This window comes from Chanodichthys erythropterus, chromosome 11, assembly GCF_024489055.1.
Source record: "Chanodichthys erythropterus isolate Z2021 chromosome 11, ASM2448905v1, whole genome shotgun sequence".
Classification (NCBI taxonomy): domain Eukaryota; kingdom Metazoa; phylum Chordata; class Actinopteri; order Cypriniformes; family Xenocyprididae; genus Chanodichthys; species Chanodichthys erythropterus.
Genome location: NC_090231.1, coordinates 44274407 through 44293568, shown reverse-complemented (window position 1 = coordinate 44293568; position 19162 = coordinate 44274407). Strand labels below are relative to the sequence as shown.

At 43.2% G+C, this 19162-nt stretch overlaps 1 protein-coding gene across 1 annotated transcript in view; it reads right to left on the bottom strand.

Annotated features, from left to right (window-relative positions):
- Positions 1–19162, bottom strand: part of intu (inturned planar cell polarity protein) — a 65211-nt gene that overhangs the window by 14172 nt on the left and 31877 nt on the right. The window contains exons 5-10 of the mRNA XM_067399880.1: positions 4864–4982; positions 4102–4191; positions 2951–3028; positions 2443–2626; positions 798–851; positions 352–414 (exon numbers count right to left, since the gene is read on the bottom strand). Coding sequence (XP_067255981.1) covers positions 352–414; positions 798–851; positions 2443–2626; positions 2951–3028; positions 4102–4191; positions 4864–4982 — 588 coding nt within the window. The remainder of the gene's footprint in view (positions 1–351; positions 415–797; positions 852–2442; positions 2627–2950; positions 3029–4101; positions 4192–4863; positions 4983–19162) is intronic.

Here is a 19162-nt window from a genome sequence, read left to right as displayed (position 1 = left end):
ATACTTTCATAATGCATTATATTTATAAAGGCTTTAAGTAAAGTGTTACCAAATAATTTTTCTGACTACTATTACAGGGTTAAAGGAGCAACAGTTGTAGACTTAATAACCAATCAATCCTCTTCACATCATCATTTACAATCAAAACAGTATCTTCAGCTGACAGCTGTATTCACATGAAGTAGCATGTCACCCTTCTGTCAGACTCATTTCAAATAATAAACCTGAATGAGACTCTTTTACACGCATGATTTCAATTACTTACTGACAGCAGCAGTGTAACGCTTTCCAAATGTGACACTGAGAGACACAAACATGATAACATGCAGCTTCAGGAGGTTCAAGACTCACCTTGTAAAACAGACAGGAGCCCAAAATGACGTACAGACGCCTCATGCCGAAAAAATCTTCAGACTGACCAATGAGAGAACAGAAGGATTAGTGTATACAGGCCACATCTTTTTACCAGAGTTAATTTAGGATCATTGATATACTATTATTGTTTTTGTTAATATTTTGAACATCTTCTGTTTTCGTTTATATTTTAGTTAAAGTTTTAGTCATTTTGTTGTTTTTGGCAGTTGTTTTATAAAAAAAAAAATGTCTATATATATTTTTTTATTAAGTTTTAGTAATCCTTTAACAATAACAATATTGACATCAAATCATAAAGACCCATTATAATTTTATTCCTTAAATTCATGACGTAACACCACCTTTCTCCATAGTTATAGAGTTATGACATTAAAAAGACATGACATTCTAGCCAGATATCTGAGCACAATAACTCATCTTACCATGTCACCAAAGTCTGACGACTCAAAGTCTGAGAGGATAGTGTCCACTTCAACCTGGAGAAACAGTCAAAACATGATAAAAACCTGAGGCGATGTGTCCTTTATTAATGTGCCCACAACTGTACCAGCTGCATGAGGATGTTCACCAAAAAACATAACATATAGATTTGGATCAACATGAGAGTGAGTAAATGATGACAGAATTGTCATGTTTGGGTGAAATATTCCTTTAAACTAATGTATGTGAAACATTATTTGAGACATTTAGTTATAGCTCATGCATCAGCTATATTTCCATCTACCTATTTTTATGCAAATTTTGGGATATACTGTACCATAAAAAATGCTGGATGGACACACCAAGATGCACATAAATTCCAAAAATTTGCATGAAAAACTGATCTTTTTTTTACCAACAAGAAGACATGCACATAAACTAAACAAATTTACAGAATAAATCTCTCGATGTTCAACAACAAACTCACGTGACTTTGCCTCAACAGTGGATGTGATTGGATAACTGGACTAACCAGTGGACTAATCGCATCACAGTGTCTCAAATGTTGGTTTGGCCATTCTGAAATGCCTGAGCCAAAGTTTTTCATCAAAACGTTTGGGTATGATGACCTCCCAGAAGCAAAGATTGCATTCCCAAACACCAGCATCTAATCTCAAGATAACATGACACCATTCTGTCAGACTCATTTCAAATATTAAACCAGAACAAGACTCTTTTACAAGGATGATTAAATTTCAATTACTTACTGACAGCAGCAGTGTAACGCTTTCTAGATGTGACACTGAGAGACACAAACATGATAACATGCAGCTTCAGGAGGTTCAAGACTCACCTTGTAAAACAGACAGGAATCCAAAATGGTAAAGTGACCCAGCGGATGGTTTATTTCCCAAAAGGTGATGTAAGCAGTGCTTTATTCGCAAATGTTTTATGCAATATTCCAATATTGTGCACAAGTTAAATTACGTAACTTTGGATGAAAATATAGCTATTAAAGGGTTAGTAAACCCACAAAATGAAAATTCTGTTATTAATTACTCACCCTCATGTCATTCCACACCCCTAAGACCTTCAAATCTTTTGTTTCAAATCAGTGGTTCGGAATGTTTATCAAACTGCCAAAGTCACGCCCCCCAGTGGTGAACCACTGAAATTTCAAAACACCAATGACGTAACAATGCCTCGTTTACTGAAATCACGTGACTTTGGCAGTTGGATACCAGTTTGATACATGTTCCGAACCACTGATTAGAAACAAAAGATTCGTAAAGCTTTGAAGCTTCATGAAGCAGTGTTTTGAAATCGCCCATCACTAGATATTGTTGAATGTTTTTTTTGGGTGCACAAAAAGTATTCTCATCACTTCATAACATTAAGGTTGAACCACTGTAGTCATATGAACTGTTTAAATATGGCTTAAGTAGCTTTCTGGACACTGAAAGTGTTAATTGTCTTGCTGTCAATGGAGGCCTCACTGAGCCATCAGATTTTATCAAAAATATCTTAATTTATGTTCTGAAGATGAACGAAGTTCTTACGGTTGTAGAATGACATGAGGGTGAGTAATTAATGACAAAATTTTTTTGGGGTGAACTATCCCTTTAACTAGTCATCTAGTAGTCCCACCTTTATGTCTGCTGGTAAAGTGAGCCAGCGGACGGCAGGTAACCCGTCTAAGAAGAGGGTCCCTGAGATGTCGGGGGTGGGGGGTCTGGAGCTGTCAATCAAACGGGAGGGCTGGATGAGCTGCTGAAAGAAGAGGCAGAAGAAGTGATCCAGACGAGGAACGTTCTCCACCTCACAGAACCCGCTGAAGAGAGACAGAGTTCACAAAGACAGCCTTTGTACACTGATCATCTGGTTTATGAAATATCTATCATCTATACTAAAAACATTTGGTGTAGGATTTCCATAATTTGCACTCAGAAATTGTGAGTAAATTTCACTAATAATTACAAAAAACACCAAGTAACACATTGAATTAAATGTGAAATTTTGAAGTAGAAAAACAAATTTTCTTGTAAAATGTACACCAATAATCTTTGTTTTATTTACAACTTCAAAGAATATTTGAAGAGACAGTGTACAGTGTACAGTTACATAAAGCTCTCAAGAAAAATATAGAAATGCACACCTGTCAAGAGAGCCATACATGACCTTGAGTGTTCGGACAATTCCCTCAATCATAGTTTGCAGATACAACAGAGGAACTCTGCAGGACAAAAACAGAAACTAAACTGAGAACTAAACAAATGTAAACATCTCAGATTTACCCAAAAGAGAAAACTGAATGAAAATCAGCATTAACAAATTGAGAGAAAAACAAAAACTATGCTAAAACTAGAAATAAAATAAGAGGTGGAAAGGTTAAAAAAAAATTAAATTAAACTAAACAATGTAAATAAATTAAAATGTAATAATAATAATAATAATAATAGTATATTTTTCATCTTTCCACCTCTTATTTTATTTTATATTTTATAAAATAATAATAAAAAAATAAATCAAATGAAATCAAATTAAATTAAATTAACATTTTTCTAAAAGCATTTCGGAGCATTATTTGAGAGACTTTAAAAGACATGAGAGCTGATATTCTGCGGTTTGTGTCACTGGATAGTGCACTCATTACTGAACCAGGGAGAAGATTGAGAAACATCCTGCTGCTTTAAAGCAATCCATTGTATAAGGTTCTGTATAAATAAAGGCAATGTGACTGGAATTGCAGAGTTGGTGCAAACATCCACATCACTAGGATCAGATGGTTTCTTTACTGTTTTCTGACTGCTGTCGGTATTGTTGTGTATTTATTTTGTTTTTGAGAGGAAAGCACACAACACATATTTACATATTCATCTATCATCTATCAACATCTTTTTACCCCTAAGCATAGAATGAAAAAGAAATTGAGTGTATCGGGGGCTTGAGAGACATCATTCTTCAGTCATTATTCATTGTGAAGCAATAAACATCTAAGGTCATGAACAAGCTGAACATCTGGGATTATGGATCAGGTTACTGAGATTATTGATTATTATTGAGAAAGGGAACTGTCGGTGGGTAGGATGAATTCAAAGATCATCAGAGCTGATTATAAGGATCAATACCAATTACAATCACTGGGGTTATTATCTAAATTACAGATCCTCGTTTGCAGACAGGATGATTATAGAGATTATCCTTCAGTTTTATGAGCTGAGCTGATTATAATGACAGTTATCATAGTTATTATCTAGATTACAGTTGCCTGTTGGCAGGCGGGATGATTATAAAGATGAGAATTACCTGCTGGCAGGTACAGCGATGACCAGAAGATTTGATCCTTCCTTCCAGTAGCCCACATGAACCAACTGCTGCTTGAGCCACAGAGAGGAACTGTGGGAGAAACAGAGGACATGTGACATGATATACTGCATTAAAACTATTGTAAAATGCAAAAGACAGAGCAGGACTTAAAATGAACTAGTAAAGGCAAAAAGACAGAAGCTTGACCATTTACAGCACCTACACTAAATACTTCCTTCATACACTACTGTTCAAAAGTTTGGGGTCAGTGAGATTTTTCTATTTTTTTTTTTTTTTTAAAGAAATTAATACTTTTATTCAGTAAGAAGAATGCATTAAATGTATCAAAAGTGACAGTAAGGACATTTGTAATGTTACATAAGATTTCTATTTCAAATAAATGCTGTTCTTTTGAACTTTCTATTCATCAAAGAATCCTAAAAAAACAAAAATATTAAGCAGCACAACAGTTTTCAGTATTGATAATCATAAATGTTTCTTGAGCAGCAAATCAGCATATTACAATGATTTCTGAAGGATCATGTGACACTGACGATTGGAGTAATGATTTTTTATTTAATTTTTTTTCTGTATCTTTGACCAAATAAATGCAGCCTTGGTGAGCAGAAGAGATGTCTTTCAAAAAACATCAAAAAATCTTACCAACACCATTACATTCAGATTACATTAACCTAAAATCCTGATATTGATAAACGCTGTTCATGGACATCCACTAACATCATTACGAACCCAGCGTCTCACCTGACTATCTGTCCACCTGTGACGTTCTCCAGCATGTCACAGAGTGTCAGGAAAATCCCTCTTACCGCCTTCAGCTGGGCTGAAGCCTCAGACACCGGATACTGGTACAAAATCTCCTGCTGTACAGAGGAAACAAACTTCAGTCAAACAGGTAACGCAAGCTCATTTTACTGCATTTATGCATGATGACACTATCATATAAATGCTTTTATGAACTTTATTTGAAACTCACTTTGCTTAAATGGAGAGCAAAAGTGTCTCCTTAGTCAATAATATCACAAAATAAGCAGAAAACACAGCTAGGAAATAACTAATTAAAAATAGTACACACTTAACAGTGTTGCTATTGTTAACTAAAACTAATAAAAATAATTTTCAGTGAAATAAAATAAAATATAAATAATGAAAACCTTAAAAAACTTGTTACATTGGCAACAAACTGAAATTAAATGAATTTAATTTACTCTAATTTAAAATTTAAAGGGCACCTATTATGCAAAATTCACTTTTACATGGTGTTTGACCATAAATGTGTGTTGGCAGTGTGTGAGCAAAACCACCCTAGAATGAGAAAAATCCACCCAGTGGTTTTGTTACAATCTCAATAATTCAAAAGCACTGTCTCAGAACGCCCTGTTCTAAAATTGCTCTCACTGTGACGTAGAATTGCGCTAAGCCCCACCCACGTGGTTTGATTGACAATCTGGTTTTGGCATAGACCCCGCCCTCGGTGATCTGTCAACCATCCTCCATTGTTTCAACGACAGCCGGTAATGTCTCCTAAGAAACATAAGTGTTCTGTTGTGGGATGTAATAATGAACATAGTAGTTCCCTTTCGATACTTCACTCGTACTGCGTATGGGGAAAGGTCTCCTTTCTCCCCGTTACTGAAGCCTTTTTCAATAACGCAGTGTAACTGCATCGTCATTGGTTCACTCATAGACAAGTTGTTGAACCAATGACGGCGCGGCATAGCCGCGCGACCTATGGTGACAGAGCGCGTGAATATTCCCGCCGAAATGGGCGGGGTTTAGGGTATATATAAGCGAGTGTTTCGCCATAGGATTTCAGTTCTCTCTCCTTCAGCGACGACTTCACATCGCTCCTCGCTGATCTCCGGCTGAAGCCTTCGCCGCCTGGAAGAAGCTCGCCTGGAAAGAAGCTCTCGCCGCCGTCGAAGAGGCTCCCGCAGTGGACTGCTGAGCTCGCCGAGGAAGAAGCGCCGGCGCCCTCGTCGACTGCTGCCTCGAGTGCCGTCTCGAGCCGCCCGCTTCCCGCTTCCGGCCGCCTGCCAGCCCGTCTCCTGCCGCCATCCGGCGCGCCTAAAAGAGCGATTTTCCCGCGGTTTATTGCCGCTCTAAAAGAGCTTTCCAACAGCGGTTTTCACTGCTCTAGTGGCCCTCGCCGCTCTAAAAGAGTCCTCAAACGGCGTTTTCACGGCGGCGGCGTTGTTACAAATGCCGCGCCACTCGTGTGGCACATGCAGAGCCCCTCTGCATGACGACGACGGTCACGGTGTGTGCGTCGGCTGCCTGGGCAGACCCCATGCAGAGGCCGCGCTCACCGGGACCTCGTGTTCTCACTGTGAGAACATGAGTCTCGCCTCTCTGCGCTCGCGGATCGCCTTCTTCAGTGAATGGTTCCCGCCAAGCCCCTCGTCAACGCACCGCGCCGTTTTTCCCAGAGGTTCACAACGAGCTGACGAAGTCGTGGCGCGCCCCGTATTCTGCCCGCCTATGTACTACGAATTATTCAGCTCTCACCTCTGTGGAATGCTCTGAAGAGAAGGGTTACGAGCATCTACCGCCCCTGGACGAAGCGGTGGCGGCTCACCTCTGTCCCCCCACGGCTGTGGGTTGGAAAACTAAGAGGGCCCTTCCATCCAAGCCCTGCGGGACCACTTCTCCCCTGGCTGCCAGGCTGCCTCAGCGCTGCACGCCATGGCTATTCTCCAGTTGTTTCAAGCGAAGCTCCTCCGTTCTCTGGATGAGTCCGGCGTCGATGCACCTGCCTTCCGTGACCTCCGCAGCGCCACTGACTTAGCCCTGCGTGCCACAAAAGCCACAGCTCAGGCTATTGGACGATCCGTGGCCAGCCTGGTCGTGCTTGAGCGCCATTTGTGGCTCAACCTGAACGAGATTAAGGAGATGGACAAGATGGCCTTTTTGGATGCCCCGGTCTCTCTTTCTGGTCTCTTCGGGCCAGCAGTAGAGGGCTTTACGGAGCGTTTTACTGCAGCACAAGAGTCGTCTCAGGCTATGCGACACTTCCTGCCTAAACGCCCTAGCTCCACGTCTGCTTCCAGCCGCCCCAAGTCTGTGCCAGCTCAGCAGAACAAACCTGCCCCCTCTACCTCTCAGGCAGCACCACCCAAGGAACAGCGCCATCGTAAGCGCTCCTCCATCCCGAGGCAATGTCAGGGACCCCGGCCTAAGCCCTCCTGATATTTCAGGAAGGAAGAGGATGGGGCAAAGTCTCGCCACAGCCGGACCACCCCAAAAGCTCTTTCGTTCCACCCCCCCTCTGCCTCGTTCAGCTCCGGGCGTAGGAGATATGTTCAGTGTTGTGCTAACTGGGCCCAGTGCTGCGTCCATGCAAAACGCAATTCTTATGGCGAACACTATGAATATTCTACCTTCTCTAAGAAAGAGCGAAGTTCCTCTTCCACTCTCTCCGGTGCACGGGCCCCCGATTGGCGGCCCGTCACCCGATACCATTCAGCCCCTTGTCACGCAGGCCGAGGCCTGGCGGGCCATCCCCGGAGTGTCAAGCTGGGTTCTGGGAACCATAAGTCGAGGCTACTCGCTTCAGTTCGCCCGAAGGCCCCCGCGCTTCAGCGGGGTGCTTCAGACTTCAGTCAACACAGACGACGTTCATGTCCTCCGAGCCGAAGTCATGTCTCTTCTGAGGAAAGGAGCTATAGAAATAGTCTCCCCCTCAGAGAGCAATTCGGGGTTCTACAGCCGTTATTTTCTAGTTCCCAAAAAAGATGGCGGTCTCAGACCCATCTTAGATCTCAGGCTCTTGAACCTCTCCCTCATGAGACGGAAGTTCAAGATGCTAACGCTGAAGCAGATCCTCGCGCAGGTTTGCCCCGGGGACTGGTTCTGCTCGCTGGACCTAAAAGATGCATACTTTCACATCCAGATAGCCCCCCATCACATGCGATTCTTGAGATTCGCGTTCGAGGGTGTGGCTTAGAAATATATGGTCCTTCCATTCGGACTGTCCCTAGCTCCTCGCACTTTTACCAAGTGCATGAACGCGGCGCTTTCCCCACTGAGACAGATGGGAATCCGGGTACTCAATTACCTCGACGACTGGCTCATTCTAGCCCAGTCACGAGCCGAGCTGGAGCATCACAGATCCGTGTTACTCAGCCACTTGGAGTGCCTGGGTCTCAGGGTCAACTTTGCCAAGAGCTCACTGCTCCCCAGCCAGCGTATAACATTCCTGCGTGCAGTTTTCGACTCAGTCCGTATGACGGCTGTAGTATCTCCAGAGCGCGCTCTGGCCATTCAGCAGCTCGCGGCATCGGTCAGGAACAGAGCCTATTTCCCTCTGAAGTTTTTCCAGAGGATGCTAGGGCTGATGGCTTCTGCCTCCCCGGTTCTGCAGCTCGGCCTTCTTCGGATGCGGCCTCTGCAGTACTGGTTGAAGTTCCGGGTCCCTCCTCATGCCTGGCGGCACGGCCGCCTGCGTCTCAGGGTCAATCAGGCCTGTTTGGCAGCTCTGAAACCCTGGATGAACCCTGTATGGTTCAGCCAAGGGGTACCCCTACAGGCAGTGTCCAGAAGGACGGTGCTTTCAACGGATGCGTCCAACACAAGTTGGGGCGCTCTTTGCGAGGGACGAGGAATGCCATCTGCACATCAACTGCCTCGAGATGTTGGCAGTGATTCGAGCCCTTCATGCGTTCCAGGCACACCTGACAGGGCGCCACGTCTTAGTCCAGTCGGACAGCATGACAGTGGTGTCATACATAAATCACCAGGGCGATCTTTCGTCCAGCCGCTTATGCGCTCTGGCGAAGCGTCTTCTGGAATGGGCATCACCGAGGTTTCAGTCGCTCAGGGCGACTCACATACCCGGGAGAACAAACTTGGGAGCAGACATGCTATCTCGGAGCAATGTCCCCTCAGATGAGTGGATGCTCCACCCCCAGACGGTTCTCATGATCTGGGAGTTCTTCGGAAAGGTAGAGGTAGACCTCTTCGCTTCAGAAGGCAACTCTCACTGCCCAATTTATTTCTCGAAGGAGGAGGATGCGCTGGCCCATGTCTGGCCCAGCACCCTCCTTTACGCTTTTCCCCCGATCGCTCTGATCCCACAGGTCATCAGACGAATCAGGGAAGACGAGCACAGAGTCCTCCTGGTGGCCCCGCTCTGGAGGAGCCAAGTTTGGTCCTCAGAGCTGTTCAGGCTTTCCACAAAAGCTCCGTGGCCGATCCCCCTGAGACGGGACCTCCTCTCTCAGGCGAACAGGACGATTTGGCATCCCCAGCCAGAACTCTGGGCTCTGCACCTCTGGTCCCTCGACGGGAGCCTGCCAACCTCCCCGGGGACGTGCTGAATACCATTTCTCAGGCGAGAGCTCCGTCCACAAGACGCCTCTACGCCCAGAAATGGTCGGTCTTTGTTGACTGGTGTTCTACACGCAACATAGACCCAGTGGAGTGTGACATATCTCCGATACTGTCTTTTCTCCAGGAGCATTTGAATCTGGGTCGCACCCCTTCAATGCTCAAAGTTTACGTAGCAGCCATTGCAGCGTTTCACGCTCCTATCGCTGGCCAGTCAGTGGGACGAAACAACCTCGTGGTGCGTTTCATGAGAGGTTCTAGGCGATTAAATCCTCCTCGTCTTCTCACTGTTCCCACCTGGGACCTCTCTTTGGTCCTCAGAGCTCTTAAAGGGCCTCCCTTTGAGCCACTGCGTTCAGCTGACCTCAGGCCCCTGACGCTCAAAACCGCTCTGCTGCTTGCATTAGCATCAGTTAAGCGAGTTGGTGACTTGCAGGCCCTCTCCGTGAGCCCTGCATGCCTTGAGTTCGGGCCCAACGACTCCAAAGTCGTTTTGAAACCTAGGCATGGCTACGTCCCTAAGGTGCTCTCGACTCCATTCAGAGCATAGGTTATTTCCCTCTCAGCGCTTCCTCCCTCGTCGGACGAGCGAGAGTTGGAACTACTCTGCCCTGTCAGGGCATTAAGGACCTACGTTGATCGATCACAGCCTTTTCGGCAATCTGATCAGCTCTTATCTGCTTTGGTGGCCGCACCAAGGGGTCTTCGGTCTCAAAGCAACATCTTTCACGTTGGATAGTCGACGCTATTGCTCTTTGTTACTCCTCTATGGGCCTCGACTGCCCCATAGGAGTTAGAGCTCACTCTATTAGAGGAATGGCTTCCTGTTGGGCCTGGTCTAGTGGAGTTTCGATTAAAGACATCTGTGAGGCAGCTGGCTGGTCCTCGCCGTCTACTTTTGTCAGATTTTATCATTTGGACGTTCCGACCTTACAAGCTCGGGTCCTCTCGGTATGATCCAGCGGCCTCTATCGAGCTCCGCTTCATGCCACTCTGGGAGTTAACTCCCTTTTTGTAGTGCAACGAGGGTTCGACGGCTCCGGCCTTCTCACTTGTCCTCTGGTTCCCTCACGGTGCCCAAGACAAGTCCAGTCGTTCCCTGCTGTGACATGGCGCGGTTGAATTCGCTCCCCATGCGCAGTACGAGTGAAGTATCGAAAGGGAACGTACTCGGTTACTAACGTAACCTCGGTTCCCTGAGATACGGAACGAGTACTGCGTTACATGCCGTGCCACGAGGCTGTGGCTTCAGTGTCGTCGCTTCAGTCGAATGACCTGAAATCCTATGGCGAAACGCCCGCTTATATAGCCCTAAACCCCGCCCATTTCGGCGGGAATATTTGCGCGCTCTGTCGCCATAGATCGTGCAGCTATGCCGCGCCGTCATTGGTTCAACAACTTGTCTATGAGTGAACCAATGACGATGCAGTTACACTGCGTTGTTGAAAAAGGCTTCAGTAACGGGGAAAAAGGAGACCTTTCCCTATACGCAGTACTCGTTCCGTATCTCAGGGAACCGAGGTTACATTAGTAACCGATTACGTTTTCAATTACTTCCGTAATCAGAGCCACTGAAAACGCAGTGGATGGATTTTATTTACGATGGAAAGGCGCCACTCAAAATTCCAAAATACGTTTATGTTTGCGCGAATCATTTTTTGACTGACTGTTTTGAGAACGAGGGTCAATTCAAAGCAGGTCTTGCTTCAAAGTTAATCCTCAAGTGTGGATCGTTGCCTACTGTTCGCGATCCAACGTCACCTCTAGAAGAAGTAAGTTAAGTGTATTTAATGTTTTTTGAGCAAATAGTCATTTCAGTCGATGTCAGCCAATTCAACAACAAATGCGTCTAAAGTTGTTGTCGTCGTCGTAGAATGTCTGTGTATATAATTTAAACCTTGTTTGTATAGTCAAGTCAAGTCAAGTCAAATTTATTTATATAGCGCTTTTACAATTGGTAATTGTTTCAAAGCAGCTTTACATATTAGAAGCACAGAAAAAAAGGGAAGTGGTTAAAACTGTACAAACAAGCGTGGTAATATGTAACATATACAAGATGGTGCTACATTAAGCCAATGTCGGCTGACTTCCAGGGGTGGAAAAAACCCACCTAGGAGAAAAACCCAGCGTGCTAGCACTGGGAAAAAAGTCCTAGGAGGGAAAAAACCCCTTGGAAGATATATATATGTAAATGTATATGGAGATCAAAATCTGAATTGTACATTTTTATTATAGAGATTAAAAATCGATTATATATAAATATATGTAAGCGGATACGGGGATCCTGGGCTACGTTGTAGTCAGGTCCAGACGCAGGTTCTCCATCTGACCTGGATACGGCCTGGATCCAGCACCCGGCAAACCTCAGGATAAGCAGAGAGACAGATATTAGCGTAGATGCCATTCTTGTTCTGATGTACAGGTATATCTAGTGTTATAGGAAATGTTCTCGGTTCCGGCCGACCTAATTATTGCAGCGTAACAATCCTTTAACGGATTTGAAAAATGTTAATGTATTGATAATGTGTTATGTGTATGCAAGAGCAAAGAGATGTGTTTTTAGTCTAGATTTAAACTGACAGAAAACACATCTCTTTGCTCTATAGTGTGTATTGTTGGGAAAATTCATTGATTATTAACGTATTACCAGTAGAGAATAGCTTGTATGAACAACACTGGAAAGCACCGGGTTTTCTGCACAGAGAGCATCAAGCGTAAATGAAATATAAGTGTATTCAATGCAAATTACAATAGTAAGTTGTGGAAAGTACCAAAGAAACCATTAAAACATGTTTTTTAAAAAATATAGCGGCTGGCGATCCGCCAGCATTAAAACCAAAGCTGAGGGGTATTCATAGATAATGGTGGCAAAACGCCAGGGTGGAGCAAAAAGAAAAAGATAGCTCATTGGCTCTGTAACGATAAGAAAAACATATAAAACGAGCTGATTAACGCTGTTTAGATCAGATGTGATGCCTGATGAGAAGCTGACATCTCACTTTGTTGCCTGGCAATAAAGAATATCTTTTGGAGACCTGGAACTTCTGACTCTGAGAGCTTTTTTGAGAAGAAAACAGAATCATCTTAGGACACTGCAGACTGGCCACAACATAATTGGCGAGCCCCAGCCAGGAGCAGCGAGAGGTCAGAGGTGACCCCCACGGCGGGACTGCTGCAGGAGGCCCTACAAAACAAAAAGGCTCCAAAACAAAGAGGTAAGCACTTTTGCTTATATTTGTTTTGTATGACCCCTTGTGAGCTGGTGCCTGGGTGGTAACTATAAGACCTCAGCCAAACGAACCTAAATTTAAATTGATTAAAATGACTTATTTTGAATAACTAAATGAGGAACAATTTCCAGGTCTTTGAAGATAGCACATGCGTAGATTAGTAGTATTTAACACGCAGAAGTGCGTTGTGCCAGAAGTTGGCTTTAGAGGTATTTAACACGCAGAAGTGTGTTTAGCCAGAAGTTGGCTGTAGAAGTAGTATTTTACACGCAGAAATGCGTTTTGCCAGAAGTTGGCTACATTAGAAGTGTTTTATGCAGAAGTGCATCTCTGTCTGCCTGAAGGAGGCACAGAGGAATGTGTGTGCGCAGAAGTGCGTTTGTTGTTTGATGTGTGTCAGGGAAGCCTTGTGAAGAGTGGGCAGCCCAGTAACTGTGTTGTATAATAAGTGTATAAAAATAAGGTGGATAGAAGAATTCTTTGGCTTTGTATAATTTGCATTGAGGAAAAAGTATGCTTAGAATTGATGAAAGTATTTAAAGGTATTTTTGTGAATTGGGAAAACAAGCTTATTAATGGACAATGAGAATCAAAATAAAAATGGAAATGTAAAATGTGAGAAAATATATGTGAGAACAAAAAATACTCCAAAGACTTTGTGTTGCAGATTATTTGGACATTTTCCAGATTGCAGACGCTGTGATCCAGATAAAGAAATACAGCCGTTGATAAATAAAATAATTAAACAAGACTGAATTGTTTTCCCACTGTCACAAAAATCAGAAAAAAGTTAATGTATTGTAAGTATATTGTATAAGAAGTGTGAGTGAAATCCCGGGTGTGTGAGTGCGCATTGAAGTGTCCGTGAGCTTGAGGAGGGGAGAGAGGTGTGTGCGTGTGTGAGTGTGCAGTAGAGCAGAAACAGAGAGATTCCTTTCCAAGAAGCAACAGTTGGCCAGGATCCATGTTTGAATTATTTGTCTCAGAATATGAGAAGGATAGAATGAGGGAGTATTTGAGGCTAGAAAGAGAAGAAACCAAATTTAGACAAGCATTAAAAGAGTCCCAAGGGATACGAAATAATTTTTGGCTTGAAACTGAATATATAGACATTAATGGGCAGAGAGGGGAACTCACTGAACAGAAAAAAAGAACAGTTGCTGAGAGATTTGGTAAAAGTCACCAATGCAAAATTGATTGAAAAGGAATGGCCTTTAGTGAATTGGAGTGAAGAAATTAAAAAGCAAGTAACGCTTGAAAAACTAAGGTCATATTTAGCTAAATTTTGCCATCCCAGAACAACACTTCTGGAGACATTGCTGACAACAGCAGAAATAGAATTAGACCCAATTCTCATTCCATATTTGAAAAGAAATGTTGGGTATCGTTGGCCTCAGGATTTGGGGGGAGCAACTATACTGAAAAAACATTTACATCATTGTAAGTACATGCACAAGGCCAGTACAGTGGGGAAGTGACAGGATTCAAAAGGAGTCAAAAGTGTCACAACCACTAATTGGACAGTGGGAAAACTGACAGTGTCGGTGGTGCTAAGGAACAACCCAGAGAACATACATCACTTGTGGGTGGAGATAAGGAGGGGCAAAAGGGAAGTGGAGGAGCAGCCAGTGACTGTGGAAGATGACAGACCTTCAAGCAGAGAAGCAGAAGCGAAAGAGGGGGAGGAAGGGGAGGAGGATTTTGAATACTAGAGAAAGAGAAAGTTTGATTGAAGTGTTTGAGCCATTGGATTTTATTACCTTTCCCAAAACACAATTACAAATTTCAATAACAGTAGTAGGAGGATTTAATGCAAATTTAACCCCATGTCTCACTTATTCATATTGGGCAGGAGGAATAACAGCAATTGGCCGGAGAGTTGAGGAGAACGAGCTCTGGAGTTTTGAATTGATCTGCTTGGGGGAAGACATTATTTGGAAACGCAACAATTACAGTTGGCTGGATCTGGAAGACGTGACTCCGAAGCCATTGACTGAGGTACAAATAAAAGCAATTTTAAAATACATGAGAAAAAGAAAGACCATCAAACTATTGTTTTAAAGTCCTCAACCCAGTGCCAGTCCGGTGAAGGTCAGGGGTCGGATACTTTTAGTGGTCCTCGTCTGACTAATCCGGTGAAGAATTAAAATTAAATTGGAAAATGATTTAACTGGGGTTAAAGAGGTAAAAGATTGGTCTTAAGACACAATGGCTTCGAAGTCACCAGAAACAGACATACCAGTAGAACGAATAATAACACAATACCCCATATGTAGAGATATTATTAAGAAATTATCAAAAAAGTGGGAAAAAAGGACAAAAAAATTAAAAACAAAATGGCCAGCAGAGGGAACATTTGATGTAGCAATGTGTAGAGAAATGAGAGCATTAATAAAGAACCATAAACCACATGACAAAACTAAGAAAAGAGAACAAAAGAGACAAAAAGAGCAGGAGGTTTTAGATCTCTTCATACAGCAAGCAATAAAAGATCACAAGAAGAAACAAATGGAAGAGCAGAAAAAGAAAATGGAAGAAAAGGCAGAGCGCCCACCTCCCTATGCACCTCCCTATCAGGAAGTAAAAAAGCAAATGCCTATGGTAAGAGGTACATTAGAGGTGGATGGACATTTAAGTATTGATGAAACTGATGAAGAAGATGATGAAGAACAACAAATAAGAGAAAGAGAAGAGGAGCACACCCACCAAAAAGATGACGAGCAAGGAAGCTATCAAGAGAGCAATGGACAGAGAAAAGCTAATAAGCCTGTACCAATGAAGAGAAGGCTAACAGCGAACACAAAGACACAACAACAACAAGAACAAAGGGAAGAAGAACAAAGGAACCCACTGATGGACTGCTCCTATGTAAAACAAAAAAGACAAGAAGAAGAACGAAAAGGAGGAGGAAAAAGAAATCCATTATTGAACAATCCCTATTTCTATATGGGAGAAGCCATACAGGAGCTAAACAGAGCTGGAAGAGATGACGACAATGAACTCATGACACAAGAACAGAAAGAAAGTGGCAGTGTGGATTTATTGGATCATGAGTTGAACAAAAAGCTAAGCCTGGAAAAACAACAAAGACGCCTGACTAGAAGGGCTCAACACCTGAGAAGGAGCCTTGGGGAAGATGAGGACGAACATTGGCAAAGAAGAAGAGCACACTCAGCCAGCCCTTTAGGAAGACACAGAAGAAACAGCTCACAGGAGGAATATAGAAGGGTCTCAGGAACCCTTCGACTTGAGAAAATACCTCCAGAAGATCCAATGTGGAGAAACAGTGAAGAACTCATATCCCCTGCAGAGTCCATGCCAATCCTAACACCATACCAAATAGGAAACCTGGCAGGGAATTGGGGTGATCTAAACCCCTTTCAAGCACAAGGGAGATACTCTCCAGGAGGACACAACTCAATGTTGTAACCGGAGGTCACACATGACATGACGACCCCTGTATCCCAAGTACCTATACTACAAAAGAAGAACAAGCAACTCCCCATCCTGATTAAGGGGGAACAGGCGCAATACGTGCCCTGGGCGGGACAAGACTTGGAAGGACTTGTGGCTCGTCTACCAGACATACATGAAGGAGCTGGAAAATGGATTCGACTATTGGAAGCAGAAACAATGGGAAAGATACTGGCCATTGGAGACATCAAGGCCCTACTGGCAAAGAGTGTGGGAGGAGCCAAGAACAACGAGATCCTTGAGGATGCAGGTTTGAAGTCTGCAGTAGGAGGAACAAGGAAGGATGCCACCACCTTTGATCAGTACCGATTCATGATATGGAGAGTACTGAGGAAACACTACCCGACACAAATGGATCCCAAGCTACTGAAAGGAGAACAGCTGGGAGAAATGGAGAACCCTACCTCCTACATCCAGAAACAATTAAGAAGATGGAAAGAAGAACTGGAAAAGGATCCAGAGGGAGACATAGTGATGACAACACTTTTCAGAACTCCCATAGTGGAAGCCATGCCCTCAGCAGTGAAAGCAAGATTGGAAGATGTAGTGGGCCTGAACTCAAAGACAACAAAGGAGTTCTGTGACCATGTGGCCCATGCAGTGGAACAATATAGGAAGAATGAACAAAAACCGAAGAACCAAGAAAGAGAACTGCAAAGAAAATTGACTCAACTACAGCTAGAAGACCTGGCCAGCAAAAAGAAAAAAGTTCAAGCTACCTTGAAGAGTAGTGAAGACCAAACTGCAGTGATGGCCACAGTGAACATGTCAAGCCCACCTATGCAAGCTTCAGTTGTGACACCAGCACAGGCTCCAGTAATGGCAGCAGCACCAGCATCAGTACCAGCACCAGTCCCTCAGAACACGCCTGCACCCGCAGGAGGTGTGCAACAAACCCAATGCACCAATTGTGATCTACTTACCTGAACAACAGAATAACAGGAATCCAGCTGAACAGCAGCAAAGAGGAAGAGGAAGAGGGAGACAATTCAACAGTCAACAGAAGAATGGTCCTCCAGGAATGTGTTGGGGATGCAACCAATTCGGACATAACAAGAATCAAGGATATTAGGGATGCCCAGAGAATCCTACGGGGAAGAATAAGCTTCCAATGATATCTTCTGATGCTGATCAAGAACCTATGCTGCAGGTTAAAGTGGAGGACAAGATAACGCCAATGATGTTTTATACGGGGGCCACTTTCTCTTGTCTAAGCCCAAAATATGCCTCTCATCTCCCCAAGTCTGGCAAATATGTCAAGACAGTAGGATTCTCGGGACAAACGCAGCTAATCCAAATGACGGCCCCTGTCACCATAAAAGTCAAAGACTCTGAAATAAAGATTCCAGTCCTAATATCAGAACAGACACCAGTTAATTTGTTAGGAAGAGATGCAATATGCAAACTGAAACTACAAATATGGTGCTCTCCAGAAGGAATATATATAGATGACAAGGGAATTAGACAGATGGTAGTAACAGAAGAACAAAGCTCACAAGAACCACAGGCAAATATATATTGGCTAGGGAATCTGGAAAAAGAAGTAGGAGAAACTATTAACAAATGGGGAAAATATATAAAAGAACAACTTAAGAATCCAGTCATACCTGAAACTGAATTTCATTGCACAATGAGATATGACCCTACCAGAGACCCTGAGCTAGAAAAACAGTGGTTAGATCAGACCAAAGAACTGGAAATACCCTTAAACTCTGAGTATTTAGTAGTGGGATCAAAGGGAGCAGCCTTACAAATTGAAGAAAATAGGTTTGTCCAAGATTAGTTTAAGGTAGATAATTCAACTCCACATGTTACTCTGTACATAAGTGAGGGATGTTGACCTGAGGACTTAGGACCAATGATGCTACATGCAAAAGGGAAAGCATGGGAGGCCACAGAAAACCCATTTATCTTTCAAACTACAGATATGATGTATCTTAAAATTCTCTGTCAGACTAAAATGAGGGGAATACCAAAAATGATAGTGGAAACTAGGGAAACGAAAAGAGAATTGAATTCCAAATTGGATGAATTGATGATGGAAATGGAACAAAAAGTACCACAAAAATTGTGGTCCAAACATGATACAGATGTAGGTTTAGTAAAATCTGCCAACCCAGTGAGAATTAAGACAAAGCCAGGTGTTCAGTTACCCAGGAAACAACAATACCCACTCAAGCCTGAAGCAGTGGAAGGGATTAGGAAAACAATTGAAGGGTTAATTAAAGCAGGGGTGTTAATTGAAACACTTAGCTATTGTAACACGCCCATTTTACCTATTGAGAAAGCCAATAAGTCAAAGTGGAGGTTAGTCCATGACCTAAGGGCAGTGAATGAGGTAGTGGAAGATTGGCCTGCTGAGGTCCCAAATCCACACACGTTGTTGACGAATGTTCCACCTGCTCCTAATTACTTCACAGTTATTGATCTCTGTTCTGTGTTTTTCAGCGTTCCTCTAGCGGAAGAGAGCAGACACCTTTTTTCCTTCACTTACCAAGGTAAACAGTATACATACACCAGGATGCCCCAGGGGTTCAAACACTCACCACATGTATTTAACCAAGTATTAAAGGTTGATTTGGAAGATCTGAGACTGGATAGCACACTGATACAATATGTGGATGATTTATTAATCTGCTCAACAACATTGGAACAGTGCCATCAAGATTCCATCAAAGTGCTCACTAAATTAGCAGAAGGAGGTCACAAGGCCTCAAAAGAAAAGTTACAGTATTGTATGACACAAGTAGAATATTTAGGCCGAATTATTGCTCACCAGACAAAAGCAATTTCTCCAAGCCAATTAGAAGGAATTAGCAAAGCACCACAGCCCCAAACTGTGGGCCAAATGATGACCTTTTTAGGTATGACAGGGTTTAGTGCTGATTGGATTGAAGAATATGCAATAAAAACAGCCCCATTACGGGCGATGATGAAACAAGCTGGTCATCAAAATCTCAGAGCAAAACTTGTATGGGATACTGAGGCACTGATTGCCTTTGAAACATTAA